The 19,704-nt window shown below is 33.0% G+C and overlaps 1 protein-coding gene across 1 annotated transcript; it reads left to right on the forward strand.

Moving 5' to 3' along the window:
- The first annotated feature begins 520 nt into the window (after positions 1–520).
- On the forward strand, positions 521–18,920 carry zgc:85932 (uncharacterized protein LOC405875 homolog). The gene is made up of 20 exons (XM_058799042.1): positions 521–1,003; positions 2,546–2,615; positions 3,731–3,849; positions 3,920–4,053; positions 4,845–5,016; positions 5,978–6,049; positions 7,043–7,134; positions 7,684–7,758; positions 7,863–7,999; positions 8,082–8,227; positions 11,423–11,640; positions 12,827–12,869; positions 12,983–13,057; positions 13,187–13,247; positions 13,486–13,550; positions 15,001–15,069; positions 15,887–15,965; positions 16,227–16,343; positions 18,306–18,364; positions 18,653–18,920. Exons 1-20 carry the CDS (start codon positions 818–820, stop codon positions 18,677–18,679), a joined length of 2,016 nt encoding a protein of 671 aa, XP_058655025.1. The 5' UTR covers positions 521–817; the 3' UTR covers positions 18,680–18,920.
- The last annotated feature ends 784 nt before the right edge of the window (positions 18,921–19,704 follow it).

A 19,704-nucleotide genomic window follows, 5' to 3' on the forward strand; every position in this document is an offset into this window, starting at 1 on the left:
CTAGCAAAACGTTTTTAGGTTAGCTGGAATTATAGGCCTATTTGTGACCATGGACCACAAAACTTTATTTATACATCATCTGAAAGCTGAATAAACAAGCTTTCAATTGATGTATGATTTGTTAGGATAGAATCTGAGGGAGCAAACAATTCTAAATATTGAGAAAGTTGTCCAAATGAAGTTCTTAGCAATGCATATTACTAATCAAAAAGTTTTGATAGCTATATTTACAGTAGGAAATTTACAAAATATCTTCATGGAACATGATCTTTACTTAATATCCTAATGATTTTTAGCATAAAAGAAAAATCGATCATTTTGACCCATACAATGTATTGTTACAAATATACCTGTGCTGCTTATCAATGCTCCAGGGTCACATTTTTCATTAGAAGACAGGCTTGTTTAGCTCATTTAACTAGCCTGTATGTACTATTGTTTGCCTTTGCTTTAAAACGTCAACGCAAAGGTATTTTTGTAAGATTAACTTATAGTAGGCTACATGTTCCACCGTGGTAAAGGTTGTTGTTTATGATGAAGATGTTTTCGTTTTGGCAGTGTTTGTAAGCGCGCGGCGCGCAGGTGAACGCGGCAGCGGATGGAGGGCGGAGTTGTTTGGAGGTAAACTCGTTAAGTTAAGGAAGACCTGCTTTACGCCCACTTTACCACAGACTGGCGACTTGTTGACATTTTTGACATCAGGAGTAACTTGAATGGTGTAATTGTGCATTCAGGTATAGCCTACTCGTTTCCAAACACATCGATTCAGAATAGAAGTCGAGCCCCGAGGCAGGAGTTTTTTTTTACGCACTCCAGTATGTCCGAAATAAAGAAACAAACGAGCACAGACTCCAGTTCGAACCCCTGGGAGAGGCTGGGCAGCCCGACGCTGCTGTGGTCTCCCACCTCCGGTCTTCCTCTGCAGGACGGACTTTACACGGACGCGAAGTTCCCGGTGCAGAATATGCCCATTCAGACCAATGTGGTTTGGAAACGACCAAAGGTGAGCTAAAGTGACAGCACAGCACACACCTCCCGACAGCCATATGATTACATATAATGCACATATCTGTATGTTAAACAACATTCTGACTTGTTCTTTCCCAATTTATTTGATAAACGTTGTGGGAATGTTGTTTTTAAATGTTTCTAAAACGTTGAAATGTCCAGGTTTCTTGTCATGATTAAAGGTTACAAAAACATTTCTTACAACTTTCTACTAACTTTATTTTCCCCTAAAATACGATGTTATTTGAACGTTTATGTTTAATATTCTAAGAGCGTTAAAATAGCGTCCAGTTTTCTTGACGTGATTAGGACGCTATTTAAAGGTAGCAGAAACATTTCTCAGAATGTTCATCAAGTTCAAATAACATCGTAAGAACGTTTTGAAAATGTTGTTCTAAAACGTTTTCTCTCAACGTTATGAAAACGTATATCAAATACTGAAGGGTTAGTTCACCCAAAAATTAAAATTACCCCACACTCTCAGAAGTAAAGGTACAAAAGCTGTCACTGGGGTGGTACCTTTTCAAAAGTTACACTTCTGTACCTATTTGGTTCAAATATGCACACTTTAAGTACTAATATGTACCTTTAAGGTACCAAAATGGACCCTTTAGGTACAAACATGTACTTTTTGAAAAGGTACCACCCCAGTGACAGCTTTTGTACCTTTATTTCTGAGAGTGCATGATTTACTCACTTGTTGGGTCTCTTATTGCTGTAAGGTTTATAAAGGACACGTAGATGCTGTAAAGTAAGTAAGGAGTCATTTAGCAGGCACTTTACAATCACTTCCCCTGGAGCCAAGGCTCTTGATCAAAGGAACAGTGCTAATAGTTAGGGTAAATACTAAATTAAAGGTCTTTAAATAATAGGATTTAAAATATTTAATGTCTTAAAATTTATGAGTTTGGAATAATTCAGTGTTTTTCTGCCCGCCTATGCTGCATTTATTTGATCACAAATACAGTAAAAACAGTAATACTGTGAAATATTGTTAGAATTAAAAATAACTGTTTTCTATGTGAATACAATGTAAAATGAGATTTTCAGCATCATTACTCTTCTAATATGCTGATTTGCTGCTCAAGAAACATTTCTGATTGTTATCAATGTTGAAAACAGTTGTGCTGCTTTATATTTTGTGGAATATTAATTATTCCAAATGTAAAAGCAAGCTGCATATAGTTTGAAATGTCATGCAGGATTCAGGTCTGTTTGAGTGAAGAACTGTCCAGGCTTGTGTCTGGTGAGCAGCTGCCACATACACAAACTGCCCAAAGGAGGAAACAGTTTAGAAACCGAATGTTCCTCAACTGTAATGTTTCTATTGCAGCTCTTCCTTTTACACTGTTGGTTCCTTCAGAAAAGAACTTTCTTCTTATAAAGAACCTTTTTCAACTTGAGTCAGAATAGATTCTTTAAATCAGTGAATATAATAAAATCTAAAGTTTTTTTTTTTTTTGGTAAAATGATTCCTGTTCCTCAGTCTCATTTGACCCTGAAATGACCTTTCATATTTTCTCCTCTTGTTTTCCAGGAGATCTGTCCATTTCCTCAGTTTATCGCGGATGGAGCCACACGTATGGACGTCTGCCAGGGAGTTCTAAGTGAGAATTTAATGCCGAACCATTAAAACAATAAGAATTCAGACTGAGAATAAAACAGGTGCTGCAGGTTTTTTGCAGGTTCTCATATAACACATCGTTTGTTCTTCATAAAAGCAGCATGTTGTGGCTCCAAATAGCTTTAGTGTTTGCTGTAAAGCAGTGGCTCTCATCTGGTGCGTCACAGGTCCGGAGCACACAAAGCTAGATGCAAGTGCAACACTTCCCATATATCTTTTCTTTTAATGTCAAAGATCATGCCTACAATCAAACTCTATAATATTTTGGTGCAAATTGATCCGTCACTTAGAAGCTCATCACATTAGACAAATGCAAACATGGGCAGGTTGCATGATGCCCTTATTCTCAAAAACATGAATAAAACAGAAGATTAAAAAAGATCCAAAATCTGTTAAAAATGACAAAAAGTCTCTTATGCTCACCAAAACTGCATATTTGTTAAAAAGCACAGTAAAATTGTGAAATATTATTTAATAAGTGTTTTCTATTGCAATATATTTTTTAAATATAATTTATATCTGTGATGAAAGCTGAATTTTCATTGTAAATCATTCTAAAATGCTGATTTGCTGCTTACATTGATTATTTTCAGTGTTGATATTAATCAACATAGGTATTATCAAACAGTTGTGCTGCTTCGTGTTTTCATGGGAACCATACCAATTAAAAGTATGGGGTAAGTTTGATTAAAAAAATAGAATAAATAAATAAATACTTTTATTCAGCAGGGATGCATTAAATTGATCAAAAGTGACCATAACGAAAAGGAAATATTTAATAAATGCAACCTTGGTGAGTAGATGAGACTTTAATGTCCTGAAAATCTGAATTATTCCAAACCTTTGACCATTATTTGTTAATAAGCCATTTTAAATGTTTCATTTTTAAGAATGCTTTTGTTTACTTTATGATTAACAATTTTGGTTTTCTGTTGGGTCTCCATTTAATATTAAATGTAGAAAGCCCTGAAGTAAAAGCAGTTAAGAACAAGCAGAGTAAACTTATTTCACCACATTTCATTAGATTCATCATTTAAAACCAAATTATACCTAAAACATGTTTTAACGGGTTTAATGTGCTTTGACTCTCTCTCTCAGGTGACTGCTGGTTCTTGTCTGCGGTGGCGTCTCTCTCTCTCTACCCTTCTCTTCTGGATCGCGTCGTTCCCTCAGGCCAAGGTTTTCAGCTGGGTTACAATGGCTGCTTCAGTTTTCTGGTTAGTACCGTGTGTTACCGTAGAGAATGAGGCAGTTGTGATGGTTTTAACGGTGTCTCTCTGTCTGTAGTTTTGGCAGTATGGTGAGTGGATTAAGGTGCGAGTCGATGACCGCTTGCCGACACAAAACGGTCAGCTGATCTATCTGCGCTCCTCAAACAAAGAAGAATTCTGGAGCGCTCTACTGGAAAAAGCTTATGCAAAGTAAGTGGAATATTTGGCTGCTTAAAAATGCCTGAATATCATTGCATTATATAGAATATGAAAGGAAACGTTCACCCAAAAATGAAAATTTGCTGAAAATGTACTTGCCCTCAGGACACCCAAGATGTAGTTGATTTTGTGTCTTCATCAGATTTGGAGAAATTGAGCATTGCATCACTTGCTGACCAATGGATCCTCTGCAGTGAATGGGTGCCGTCAGAATGAGAGTCCAAACAGTTGATAAAAACATCACAATAATCCACAAGTAATCCACACCACTCCACTCGAGTGAAAAAGTTGTCACATCTGAATCAGGAAAGAAATCTGCACAGATCAAGCACCATTTTCAACCAAAAACAGTCCAAAACAGCTCTAAACAAATATGTGGATGGATTTTGATGTTAGAAACAACAGGGGATGGCCTTTTTTTCCCTGGAGGAAGCGTTATATTTTGGCCAGAAGCAACAGTTTAAAGTTAAAAACGTCTTGATGGATTTGTTTCTTACAAACATGCAGCTTTTGTCCTCACAAGATGTTAACTGATGGACTGGAGTGGTGTGGATTATTGTGATATTTTATCAGCTGTTTGGACTCTCATTCTGACGGCACCCATTCACTGCAGAGGATCCGTTGATGAGCAAGTGATGAAATGCTACATTTCTCCACAACTGTTCTGATGAAGAAACAAACTCTTTAACATCTTGGTAGGTCTGAGGGTGAGCTCTGCATGCACACACACTGCTTTTGCTTATTTTCTGTTCTTCAGATTGTCTTTTCTGTCTTTTTCTCAGGCTGAAGGGTGGTTACAGCGCTCTGAACATGGGTTTCCCTCATGAGGCGATGGCGGACATGACGGGTGGGGTTACAGAGGAGTTCGTGGTGCCGTCTGACGCTCGAACGCTGGGCTCTTTCCTGCGCTCGCTGGTGCAGAAAGGAGCTCTGATCAACTGTGCTAACACAAGGGTATGCTTTCTCCACATGGCTTATTAAAAGAGATTGTTCACCAAAAAATAGCAATTCTCTCATCATTTACTCTCCCTCATATCATTCCAAACCTGTATGATGACTTCTGTGGAACACAAAAGAAGATGTTTAGTAGAATGTTCATGCTGCTCTTTTTCATACAATGAAAGTGAAAGGGGACTGGGGCTATTAAGCTCCAATAAAGCACTTATGAAGCAGTGCTTTTTATGTGAAACAGACTGAAATTGAAGTTTTTAATCATGTTAAATCCCCCCCACACTGTTTGTGAAAATATACACTATCTTTCAAAAGTTTGGGGTTGGTAAGATTTTTTTTAATGTTTGTTTAAAAAGTTTCTTTTGATGCATTGTGAAATATTATTACAATTTAAAATAACTGTTTTCTGTTTGAAAACATTTTAAAATGTAATTTATTCCTGTGATCAAAGCTGAATTTTCAACATCATTTCTCCAGTCTTCAGTGTCACGTGATCCTTCAGAAATCATTCTAATATGCTGCTCAAGAAACATTTTTTTTTAATTGTCAATGTATATTATTGTGGAAACCAATAATAATGCATTTCTTCTTCAAAAAAAAAAAAATTACTGACCCCATACTTTTGAACAGTAGTGCACAAAAACATGATTAAACAGTAAAAGAACAGAACAGATCTTTTATCTATACTCTCTGCTGGAATTTGTGTCCGTGACGTTGCCATATACAATTACATGTTTAGTAAGTTCAGCTACTTGCTCGAAGGCACTTTAGTTACAGTTCACTGATCAGAACTCGCAGGTTCTTCCCAGATCGTTAACCAGCATTCCAGAATGTTAGAAATCAGAATGTTGTAAACTCGCATGTGTACGCGTGCTCTTCCCTCTTTGTTGTGTTCTTCTTCTTTGTCGAGTTCCAGGAAAGAGTTTTCTTTGTTTTGTGAAGGTATTCTATTGTCTCTGTGCAGGGTCCCCTTGAGAAGAGCAATGAGTTTGGGATTTTGTTCAGACATGCCTATTCTGTGACCGGTTTGGAGACGGTGAGGGTGAAATGTTACCTTGCGTGTTTTTCTCTCTCTGTCATTGTCTGTCTGTCAAGCCAGCTCTTGATTTATGTTTCATTAGTGTCTCAGCTTTCCACCAGAGGGCGCCATCAGCTTAAATAACAACAGAATGGCACACCGCTAGTGTTTTTGAGAGGTTTTTTTTGGAACTTTTCAATGGTGTTCTAATCGACATTAAGTTCTTAGAATATAATAAATAAACGTTCCAATTACATTATATTTTGGGTGAAAATAAAGTTAGTAGAACTTTAGTAGAAAAAACATTATAATCACAAATGAATGTTAAATGTTACTGGAAGAATGTTTGTTGATAACTTTGAGAGAACCTTGCCGGAATGTTTTTGTTAAGGGAACAGTTAACTTTATTATTACAAATATTTATTTATATAGCACTTTTTATAAAGCAGATTGTTTCAGAGGTTTTACTGTAAGAAATATAAAAAAATATTCCATGATCATTTTGCAAATTCAGTTTTTGACAGATTTGATACCGTCATTATTCAAGTTTAAATTTAGTTCTCACCCTGTAGTGTCAGCCAGTGCAGTTAAATTGACAATATTACTGAGTATTAATTGTCTTCTAAAAGCCACATGTTAAACATCATTCATCTCGCTCTCAAAAGTTGCTTGAATTTAGCATACAACATAGTGACTTAATTAGAAAACTATTGGATTTGGTTTCACATACTCTTTACAAGAAAATATAAGACATCCCACTTCTTTTTTTTTTTTTGTTACTGCAACAGAAATGTTTAAAAATTACAACCTTTGTCAGGCATTTAAGTTAGGCCTATGCATTATATACACAATATTTAGCAGTATGTACTGTAGATGAATGTTTCTGTGTGCGCGCAGCACCCTCTAAAGGCCGTGAGGTCAGAATACACCTCAAACAGCTGGAAGACAAACACAGCAAGTCCTGCAAACTTCACTGCTCTTCAGACGGAGTTTGATTGATGTGTGTTTCAGGTCAAGACTTCGACCGGTCAAGTCGAGCTGGTGCGGATCAGGAACCCGTGGGGTAATACTGAGTGGGAGGGGCCTTGGAGTGACAAAAAAGGGTGCGAAATATATATCATTTTATTTCAAATAACAAACCTTTTTTAATTTTTTAATTTTTTTAACCTAGACTTTTATGCACATTAAGGCTACACTGATTTGATTAAAAGTACAGTAAAAACAGTAATATTGTGAAAGGTTATTACAATTCTAATTTGTTGCTCAAGAAACATTTATTATTATTATCAATGTTGAAAACAGTTGTGCTGCTTCTTATTTTTGTGATCTATTCAGGATTCTTTGATGAATAGTAAGATCACAAGAACAGCATTTATTTGAAACAGAAACCTTTTGTAACATTATAAATGTCTTTACTGTCACTTTTGATTAATTGAATGCATCCTTGCTGAATAGACATATGTGTATGTATTTAACTATAGTTTTGGGACAAATCTTTCTTAAGACATCTCAAAAATGCATAAATGATGTAAATATTACACATTAGATAAAATGCAAAATATTGATATTTCTTTGTTTTGATAGCCAAGAAAATGTTTAGCCAGGTGTTTTTAAGATTGTTGTTTAATAATTTGTGTAATGTGTGTGTTTAGGATGGAGTGGAATATGGTGAGCCCTGAAGAGCAGCGGCGTGTGCAGAGAAAACAGCACGATGATGGAGAATTCTGGTGAGCCGGTCTTCTCTCTGATTGGCTGACTCATATTCAGACTCTTCTCTGATTGGTTTAGATTGCCGTTGGCAGGTTCATCGTCTTCTCTCTCTGCCCATCAGGATGTCTCCGGCAGATTTCTGCCAGAACTTTGACACAATGGAGGTCTGTCACCTGAGCGAAGACACGCTGAGTGAGAGCGGAGTCAAAAAGCCCTGGAAATGTACTTTGCATCACGGACGCTGGATTCCTCAGCAAGGTACATGAGCATCACTGTTCACACACATGCACCAATATCATCCCGCTTCAAAAGCAGAACTAGTCCCTGTTTGTGTTTGTAGGGCCTCCTCAGTTCAATCTGACCCTGCTGGAGGAGGACGACGACCCCAGTGACCCTGAACTAACGTGCTCATTCCTGCTGGCGCTCATGCAGAAACACACCCGTCAGAGAGGAATGCTGTTCCCCGTCGCGCTGCACATATACAAGGTTTCACACATGTGTTTCAAGTCTGTATTATTGGACGTGCAAGCTGCAATCCGATTGGTTGGCTTTATCAGTTTCGCTGTTTCCAGCAAGTTCTCAGACTGCTAAAATGAAGCAATATTGTTTTACTATCATTGAGATACTATTATAGTTTTTCTAAATATTTTTAAATTAATTTTTGTTTTAATATTTCCCGCTTACATTTTAATTTTAGTTAACATTTTAGTCATTTTGTTGTGTGTTTTTGTCATTTTAAGGAGCTTTTTTACAATTATTTTTTATTATAGTACATCAAGTTAAACTAAATAAAAATGAAAAAATGTTGGCTTGGCAACTAGCTAAAATAAAATTAGTTAAATTTTTTTATATTATGTTTTATTTCAGTTCACATTTTTTATTTGTAGTATATAATATATTTATTATATTATATTTTATTATATATTGTAATGCTTCAAAGGAAGAACTAGTGACTTTAATAAATAATATATATTATTTAGTATATATAATATTATTTATGAAATGTTACATTTTTAATATTGAAGAATTGAAGAACTAGTCTCTTTATTACATATCATATTGTTGATTATTTATAAATGTATAGTTATTGTATTATATAATATATATTATATATTTAGGGCCCAAGCCAGTAAGGCGCAGGGCCCTATTGTTTCCCTAAGGATTATTATTATTATTATTATTATTATTCTTTTTATTTTTTTTTATTTAGACTATCATTAGCAGTCATTAGCTATGACCAACAGGAAGTCGGCTATTTTAATTTTTTCTCCTCCAAGCAGAAACAAGTAGTTCACACCAAACTTTGTCAACATGATGCCAATATACTAAAGATTTTAAATTGCGGAAGGATTTAGGATATCTCGAACGGTGTGGCAATGCTGATTTATTAAAGTAACAGTAAAAAAAGATAGCAGTAATTTTCTTATATCTTTAAAGTGCAGCTTCCAAACACTTCAAAACTTTTTATATACATGGAAAAAGTCATTCTGAGGAAACATGCTTAGTTTAAAAAATGTATCATGCTCAGGGGCCACAAAACAATTAAAATTATCACTGAAATTGGTTTAAAGGTGAAGAGTGTAATACCAAGGATGACCACCAGATGGAGGCATAACCTTAAACCTCATGAGCTGCCTGATCTGCCTGTCTGTGTATCAGAATGAAAAATAATGCATAGAATTAGCTGAAATGTTCTGTACTGTCAGTATACTTTTACATAATTATTGTAGAAATGCCTATACAGCATTAAAATCATTTTGAAAAATCTTTAAAGGAAAATCATTACAACTTTTATGTATCTTAAACTTTCACTGATAGGATAAGAAATATTTTAAATATTGACCCTTTACTGCTCATTTCAGTTAAACAGAATAAGAAATATATACATAAAATAAGTTAATATGTATTTTACTGCTAATATAGTTTTATATGATTGTTTCAGAAATGCTTATAGCTAATTAAAATTTAATTTTTTTTTTTTTAATTGTTGGCAACAATTTCCAATAAGGTCAATAATATATATATATATATATATATATATATATATATATAGTTGTTATTATTATTATTTATTTATTTATATTTTTAAATAGTTATAGATTATAAAAAATATTGGTAACAATTTACATTAAGGTCTCTTTGGTTAACATAAGTTATTGCATTAATTAACACGAACTAAAAGGAACAATATATTTTAAAATAATTTATTAATCTTATTTAATGTTAGTTAGTACTAACATTAAAAATATTAATTGTATGTTAATTCATAGTACATAAACTAATGTTAAGATACAACTTTAAATTTTAATAATGTATTAATACATTTTAACTTAACATTAATTAACATTAATAAATGTTATATAATTATCGTTCATGTTAACTGGTATAGTTCAATAATATAGTTTTTAACATTAGTTAATTCAAAACTAACAAACTAAGTATGAGCAACATATGTTTTACTATATTTCTTTGTGTTAGTAAAAAATTCTTTATGTTAGTTCATGGTACAGTAATTGATGTACATTAACCAGAAATTTTAATTAATAATGTAGTAGTCAATTTTGAACATATCATTAACCAAGATTCATAAATGCTATAAAATTATTGTTCATGTTAACTTCATTTTAACTAATATAATGTTAAAAACAAAAAACTTGTTGAAAAGTGTTACAAAAGATTTACATATTGTTCTTTATGTGTGTGTGTGAGTGTGTGTGAGAGAAAGAGGACAGAGAGAGACTAACATTAATAAAAGCTATATAATTATTGTTCATATTAATTAATATTGTTAATGTTAATAACTGAAACATTATTGAAAGTGTTACCAAAATTTTATATATTGTTGTGTGTGTGTGTGTGTGTGTGTGTGTGTGTGTGTGTGTGTGTGTCTTTCACAGTCTTGATAGTTTGGATTAACCCTTTCATTGCTGTATCCCTCAAAACCAGACTGCCAGAAGGTTACTGTAATGCATGTACCCGCTGGGCACAGTTTTCCTGATGCCAGCGGGGTGGCGTTTGCACTGACGGCTTGGGCCCGCCATCGCTGCTTGCAGCTATATTAAATATTTGTATTGCTTAAAGGAAGCAGTATAATATGTGACCCTGGACCACAAAACCAGTCTTAAGTCGCTGGGGTATATTTGTAGCAATAGCCAAAAATACATTGCATGGGTCAAAATTATCGATTTTTCTTTTATGCCAAAAATCATTAGGATATTAAGTAAAGATTATGTTCCATGAAGATATTTTGTGAATTTCTTACCGTAAATGTATCAAAACTTCATTTTTGATTAGTAATATGCATTGCTAAGAACTTCATTTGGACAACTTTAAAGGCGATTTTCTCAATATTTAGATTTTTTTGCACCCTCAGATTCCAGATTTTCAAATAGTTGAATCTCAGCCAAATATTGTCCGATCCTAACAAACCATACATAGATGGAAAGCTTATTCATTCAGCTTTCCTATGATGTATAAATCTCAATTTTGAAAAAATTGACACTTAAGACTGGTTTTGTCGTCCAGGGTCACATACATAATATTGTACTACATTGTATTATATATTATATGAAAATAAAAGAAAAAGAGGAATCTAGATCTTCTGCGATCATTCTGACATGATTTGAGTATATTAGTGTCTCTATGTCTCTGTGTAATGTTTGTGTGTGTGTATGTGATCAGGCCCGATCCAAGCGTGATTTCCTCTCCTCTTGGGAAGTGTCTCAGTTGAAGCCGGTGCTCAGCACTACTAAAGATCTTAGTCACGTACCACGACAGGAGCTGGTGATTCGCGGTCGCCTGGCGCCCGGTCATTACATCATCATTCCCAGCACTTCGGAGACCAGTCAGGAGGGAGAATTCCTTCTGAGAGTCCTGACCGAGAAAGCAAACAAAACCACGTGAGTGAAGCTCACCCACATGCAGGAGAATCACAAACAAGATCTCTTGAAAATCTTGTTTGACAGCAGTGGGACTAAATACAGAACAAATCTTGGGTGTTTATTCTGAGAAACAGAGCCCAGTAATCTAATGCACACGTTACTGATATCATCTCAAACTTTACTTGGATTTGACGGGATGGAAATGCTACGATCAAATATCAGAAATCTCGATATGAAACTCAAACATTTCCACCAAGAGCAAATGATCTGAGCTGCTGTGCTATTTTAGTATTATTTATGTACTACTAAAGTATTTTAATATTACATTTATTTTATAATTAGTAATAATATATGGTTTTCTCTTTTAATTTAAATGCAATTAATATAAAAATTCTTATTATCCAAAGTTATTAGCTTTTATTTATATATTTTCAATTTTCATTTTATTTAAAGTTTTAGAATGTGCTTTTATCTTTTGTATTAGCTTTTTTCTCAAATATTTTTATTTAGCTCTATTTTATTCTACTTAAACTTGTGTATTTCAGTTAGTTACTAATGCAAGTTTTTTTAAGTTCATTATAATTTTTAAGTTCTTTTTAAGTTAAGTCAACTTCATTTTAATTCAAGTCATTTTTAATAGTTTTAGTTAGCAATAACAACACTGCTGAGCTAGCATTCACATTAATGCTACACCTCTATGCTCTTACTATATGACAGGTATTGTGTGTCTATTTTTATTTCCCATAATGAGTTTTAGGAGAAACACGAGAGACAAAATAAATACTTAAATGAAACAAAACTGAGAACTCCAAAAGTTGTAAAATCCCAGATAACATGGAACATTCTGCCAAGGTTCTCTCAAAGTTATAAACAAACCTGGTCTTTAATAATGTTCTCAAGACAATAGCACAAAAAACATTTATAGGCTATATTATTCACGGGATGTTTTTTACATCCCATGTTTGTCACTACTTCTTTTGAGTGACATTTCAAAAGTAACATTCTCATAATTTTTTAAAACATAAAATGGAATGTTTCCTCAACATTTTAAAACCTGGACTGTTTGAACGTTCAGTGAAAACTCAGAAATAGTGTTTTCATGACTTGATGAGAACATTAGCAAAAGATGCTTTACTTTTTTCTTTGTTTTAACATAATAAATTGCTACATATGTCAATAGATATGTGTGTTTGTGTGTTTGCAGAGCTGTTGAGAGACCAGGAGTAGACGCAATCTCGATTACACCGGTAAAACTACACCGAAGTTGATCTAGTTTCACTGCTTTGATCATTTATAATCACTGGGTCCATTTAATTGTTGGTTTTAAATTGTTTCTGCGTGTCTGTGTGTGTGTGTGTAGCCGATGTCTCCACGTCTCGCAGGTCTGCTGTCTGTAAATGAAGCCAGAGATCTCTTTGTCAAACACTGTGTCAAGGTAAAAACACCTTACTTCCACGTTGAGCCGCACAATACAGTGCTATTGAGTGTGTGCATGTATTTTTAAAGCTAATATGTAGCTCTAATGTCATATGCATGTGAATGTTTTTACATGTGTTGTCTATAGGGGCCTTACTGTAGCCCTTTGGATCTGTATAACCTGCTGACAGAAGCCATTGCCAAAGGAGGTGAGAACATGTTTATTCACAAGCTGTTTTTCATCTGTTCACTTCTTTTTTTTCTACATTTGCATTTCAATGTTAAATGTGGTTTGCAGGAGAAGTCGTGTTCGCTGTGCCATTATAATGCAATTCTTTTCATTAGTTCTGCTAGCAGAGTTGAAAACCATGCAGGAAGTGATGTGGTAACCTGTGAGGAAGTGAGGTGTATGATATTGTTTCTGTTTCCTGTTTTCTGCCCGGTCAGTCTTTGCAGGTAGCGAGAAGCAGCTGAGTTTGGAGCACTGCAAGAGCTTCGTGGTGCTCATGGATGTATCCTGCATAGCTAGTGCACTTCTGATATACACTGTCCTAACAAACGCACTGGTTAGTGTGCATGGACACAGAATAGAACTAGATAAACCGCTAAACATTGAATTGAAATGACTAAATCTTTAAGAATGCATGGTCATGCTTTAATAGCATGATTGCATACTACACTTACAATTTCTGCTGTATGCATTATAAATACTTAGCATAGAATGCGATTTTCTGTTTGCAGATGGCATAAATTGTGCAATATAAAACTAGTGTGGTGAACCGCATCCTGCATTTCTAGTGTGATGAATCGTCTAGCATTAATGGAAAGTTTGATTGTTAACATCTCATTTCTGACTTGATATTGTATTGGGATGCCAAAAGTTTAGACAATTTTTTTTTTACCCCAAAAAAGTTTGGAATCATTATGATTTTAAAATGTTTTTAAAAATGTCTCTTTTGCTCATCAAGGCTGCATTTATTTGATCAAATATACAGTAAAAACAGAAAAATTCTTACAACATAAATATTGTTACAATTTAAAATAATTTTTTTATTTTAATATATGTTAAGATATAATTGATTGCTGCGATCAAAGCTGAATTTTCAGCATCATTACTCCAGTCTTCAGTGTCACATGATCTTCAGAAATCATTCTAATATGCTGATTTGCTGCTCAGGAAAAATTTCTGATTATTATCAATGTTGAAAACAGTTGTGCTGCTTCATATTTTTGTGTAAATTGTGATACATTTTGTTTGTCAGCATTCTTTGATGAATAGAAAGTTAAAAAGAACAGCATTTTTTTTTTTTAAATAGAATCTTTTGTAACATTATAAATGTCTTTACTTTTGATCAATTGAATTTATCCTTGCTGAACAAACGTTTTATTTCTTAAACAACATAATAAAATAAAAATAAAAGTACTAACCCAAAACCTTTGAATAGTAATTTTGAATGGTAGCGGTTTTTAAAACTGATAATAATCAGAAATGTTTCTTGAGCAGCAAATCAGCATATTAGAATGATTTCTGAAGATCATGTGACTCTGAAGACTGGAGTAATGATGCTGAAAATTCAGCTTTGCATCATAACAATAAATTACAATTTACAATATATTACAATTGAAAACAGTTATTTTAAACTGTAATTATATTTCACAATTTAACTCTTTATATTTTGATCAAATAAATGCAGCCTTGGTGAGCAGAAGAAACTTCTTTCAAAAATTCCAAACTTTTGACCGGTAGTGTAACACGCAACAGTTCGTTTCACATTCTATTTCTAAGAATAGTATGGCATGTGTTATACGGTATATATGCTAGTATTTTATTCTCATCGTAGCGGATGTCTTATCTCAGTAGCCGCGGGTGGATGTGGGTGGGTGTGGTATTTTATGGTGCGTTTCACAAGAATGTATAAGATTGGGTGGAGATTGGAATGTCACCTTAACACCTTCAATCAGAGCCAAGGAATGGGACGACTCGACTTGACAGAGTTCCAGGCATTGTGGGAAAAACTCCGGAAGTGGACGGTGAGGAGATTCGGCTCTTTGCGGTATTTTAAGCATGCAGAGTGTGTTTGATTACAATGAGGACGAAACTGTAGAAGGTGAAGCAGTGTGTTATCATGTCACATGACTGATTGAATCATATGGTGCGTTCAAGTCATGTTACAAAGATCATTTACGAGTTGAATATATGTATATAATTTATTTAATTCTATTTTATATAATGCATGTACAAAATATGATAGGACTGTACAATTACAATTGAATATATTAAAATATATATTTTACATTTTTATTTTTCATTATTATTATTATTATTATTATTATAGTAAATTACATAATTGAATATATTTAAAATATATATTTTACATTTTTATTTTTCATTATTATTATTATTATTACTGTAGTAAATTACAAAATATATTTATTATAAAATATTACAAAATATAAATATTAAATATATATTATTTAATTAGATATAATATATTCAAATATATTTTATGTGTTTTCCATTTAATATTATTGTATAGTAAATATAACTTAATTTATATATATATATATATATATATATATATATATATACACACACACATATATATGTGTATGTATGTATATGTATAATATTTTAATTTACACTATCTTCATAAATTAAATAACGTAAAAAGCTAAAACACACCTTCTTTACTCATCAATTTGTAGCAGCAGATTTTTAAAAATCTTGTAGAAAAGGTGTAACTATTGCTTGAAGGCATGGATTAATATTCTTGACTATCTTAGATCAAATAAAGACTTGATCCTGTGATTTATTCACCCATCTGTCTGTCTGTCTGTGTTTTTATAGGGAATTTTTATGACATTCGACAAAAACAAGAACCAGGCACTGGATTATCTAGAAATCCCACCCGCTCTGACAGCAGCAGGTGAAACCTATGACACACACTTACTCACACACACACAAATGCAAGTATGAGCATGAACACACACCCTGTACATGCAAATGCATTCATTGACGCAACACTTATTGAGAATGAACACACACTGTGAAACACTCTCCCCCACACACACACACACACCCAGCTGTCAGGAGAGAAACCTGTTCATTCATCTGCTGTCGTGAGTCTGAACACATTGAGAGGAATGCTGATGATCAGGTTGATCTGAGCTCGTCTGCTCTGGTCTAGGCATACGGGTGGATGAATTCATAATGCAGCTGATCGGCCTGCGCTACACCGAGCCAGATATGACCGTCAGCTTCCCAGGATTCCTCTTCCTGCTCATGAAACTGGACTGCATGATGCGTAAGAGAGCACACAAATCAAAGTCACATTAAACAGTTACTGCAAAGCGCCACAAACACTTGAACACTAAATCCACACTTAAAGATGCAAAAATGCATTTCATCTAGTTCCATATGCAGATTTTTAAACTATTCTAGTCTTTTTCTGGTCATTAAATGAAAATAATGAGCAGGATATTCCTCAAAAATTCAAGGAAGAAAGAAAGTCATTTGGGTTTGGAGCATCTTGAGGTGGGAGTAAATGTGGGTGGACTGCAGGGCTACTATAGTTCTCAAAAACTAAAACCAACTTAAGGATACGTTTCTAATTTTCATTAGGTCATTTAGTTTCATTTAGAATTTAAATACTGTAAACATACAACTAAAAATAAAATAAAAAATATTAAAAACTAATATTAAAAATATAGACATTTACAAAATTGAATAAAAACGTCAAATCATGGCAAAATTACTAAAACTTAAAATGACTTCAAATTAAAATTAAAACAGAAAATTATTTATTTTAAAAAGTTGTAAATAAAATTACATTTGGAATACATTTTAAAAGCAAATACTATTTCAGTTCTTCTACTTGAAAATTTTTTCAGTGTGTGAATGGCATTGCTGAAGAAAGAAAATTTTCCAGAAAAAAGTTTTCTATAAAATAATAAATAAATAAATATATATATATATATATATAGAGAGAGAGAGAGAGAGAGAGAGAAAAATAAAAATATTAGTTTTCTAGGGTTTCTCAAAATACTGCAACTATTGCTAATAAAAATAATGTAAATTATACACACACACACACACACACACACACACACAGTGGTGTGAAAAAGTGTTGGCCTCCTTCCTGATTTTTTATTTTTTTGCATGTTTGTCACACTTTAATGTTTCAGATCATCAAACAAATTTAAATATTAATGAAAGATAACACAAGTAAACACAACATTAACATTAATAGAAAGCAGCCTCAGACCATCACACTACCACCACCATGTTTGACTGTTGGTATGATGTTCTTTTTATGAAATGCTGTGTTGGTTTTATGCCAGATGTAACGGGACACACACCTTCCAAAAAGTTCAACTTTTGTCGCATCAGTCCACAGAATATTTGCCCAAAAGTCTTGGGGATAATCAAGATATTTTTTGGCAAATGTGAGATGAGCCTTTGTGTTCTTTTTGGTCAGCAATGGCTTTTGCCTTGGAACTCTCCCATGGATGCTGTTTTTGCCCAGTCTCTTTCTTATTGTTGAATCATGAACACTGACCTTAATTGAGGCAAGTGAGGCCTGCAGTTCTTTAGATGTTGTTCTGGGTTCTTTTATGACCTCCTGGATGAGTCGTCTTTGTGCTCTTGGAGTAATTTTGGTAGGCCGGCCACTCCTGGGAAGGTTCACCACTGTTCCAAGTTTTCTCTATTTGTGGATAATGGCTCTGACCATGGTTTGCTGGAGTCCCAAAGCCTTAGAAATGGCTTTATAACCCTTTCCAGACTGATACATGTAAACTATTTTGTTTCTCATCTGTTTATGAATTTCTTAAGATCGCGGAATGATGTGTTGCTCTTTAAACATGCTTCACTTTGTCAGACAGGATCTATTTAAGTGATTTCTTGATTCAACAGGTCTGGCAGTAATCAGGCCTGGGTTTGGCTAGTGAAATTTAACTCAGCTTTCTAAAATAATGTGGTTAATCACAGTTCTTTCATGATTTAATAAGAGGGGGCAATTAATTTTTCATGTAGGGCCAGGTAGGTTTGGACAGCTTTTTTCCCTTAATAAATGATATCATCATTTAAAAACTGCATTTTGTATTTACTTGCATTATCTTTGTGTAATATTAAAATTTGTTTGATGATCTGAATCATTTAAGTGTGACAAATATGCAAAAAATTTTAAAATCAGGAAGGGGGCCAACACTTTTTCACACCACTGTATAACAATAATAATAATGAAAATACTTGTTTTTGTTTTCAGGCAAGTTTCAGTCATTTGATATGACGGGGATGGGAGTGATTTCAGTAAACTGCAGACAGGTAAAAACATGAAACACATGAGAGCACGGACTCCTCTTATACACACACACACACACACACACACACACACACACACACACTCACTCACTCACTCAATATTTCATCCTCTGAAGCCCTTTGATGTTCAGCCTGGCTGATCCAACCATCTTTTATTCTTCTTAACTATCTTTACGCAATGTGACTGACAGTTATTATGTGAGTCAGAGCTGAATTTATTGTCTCGTAAAAAATGGGATTCATTTACTGTTCGCCAAATGAATATTTATGCATTTTTCTCCTGATTTGTAGTTCTTGCACATTACCATGTACAACTGATTCCAGACCAGCTGCAGGGACCAACCAACAGCTCTACATCTGATTTGCTGATTTGTCAATACAGCGTTTCCGTTTTGCTACAATACATGCTATAATTACAGATATGACACAAAACTACTGTATGTATCATTGCACAGCACCTATAGAGACCAATTATTAACCTTTTTTTTTTTTTTTTTTTACTTGCTTTTACTGGTTTTACTGCTTCTAGTGGACAGATGTCACTTAATGAATTTACTTAATAAAATTTATATAATAATGAAAATTGGTGTAATATCTTTATTAGTATGCATGATAAAATTAAATCAAATAAATGTTTATTTTTTTTTTTTATTATATAATCATTTTACAACAATTTTGTATTATAAATTATAAGTAAATATTATGAAATCATGATACAAATAATAATAATAATATATCCTGACATAATAAATAATACATATTCTGACAAAATAATAATTTTAACGTTTGTTATTTAACACTATTTTTAAATTGGTGTAATATTTTTATTAGTAACCATAAAAACATAAAAATGTAATGATTTATGATTTTCTATAGAATTTTATTTTGATATTTTTATTAAAAATAGTTTTATTATATAATTATTTTATAACAATTTAGTATTATAAATACATTTGATAAAATCATGATACAAATAATATATATATATATATATATATACTGATAAAAATTATAATTTGAATGAAAATTGATGTAATATTTTTAACCACTAGTAACATCAATATCAAATTAAACAAATTATAATTTTTATGTAATTTTATTTCAACATTTTTCTTTTATTTTTATTATATAATTATTTTATAACAATTTAGTATTATAAAATAAAATAAAATATTATTAAATGATAAAAATTCATAAATAATATATAATCTGACAAAAGTAATAAAATGAAAATTGGTGTTATTTTTATTTTTATTAGCAACTCTAATAAAGTAATGATTAAATAATTTACATTAAATACGTAATTTATATAATTTTATTTGGTATTTTTATTGTATGAAGTA

This window comes from Onychostoma macrolepis, chromosome 15, assembly GCF_012432095.1.
Source record: "Onychostoma macrolepis isolate SWU-2019 chromosome 15, ASM1243209v1, whole genome shotgun sequence".
In the NCBI taxonomy this organism is placed as follows: Eukaryota; Metazoa; Chordata; class Actinopteri; order Cypriniformes; family Cyprinidae; genus Onychostoma; species Onychostoma macrolepis.

Coding starts and splice junctions, on each gene's coding strand:
- zgc:85932 (XM_058799042.1), top strand. CDS start 818: ATGTCCGAAATAAAGAAACAAACGAGCACAGACTCCAGTTCGAACCCC. Junction 12,870..12,982: donor ACGCAATCTCGATTACACCG/GTAAAACTACAC, acceptor GTGTGTGTGTAG/CCGATGTCTCCACGTCTCGC. Junction 15,070..15,886: donor AAAAACTCCGGAAGTGGACG/GTGAGGAGATTC, acceptor GTGTTTTTATAG/GGAATTTTTATGACATTCGA.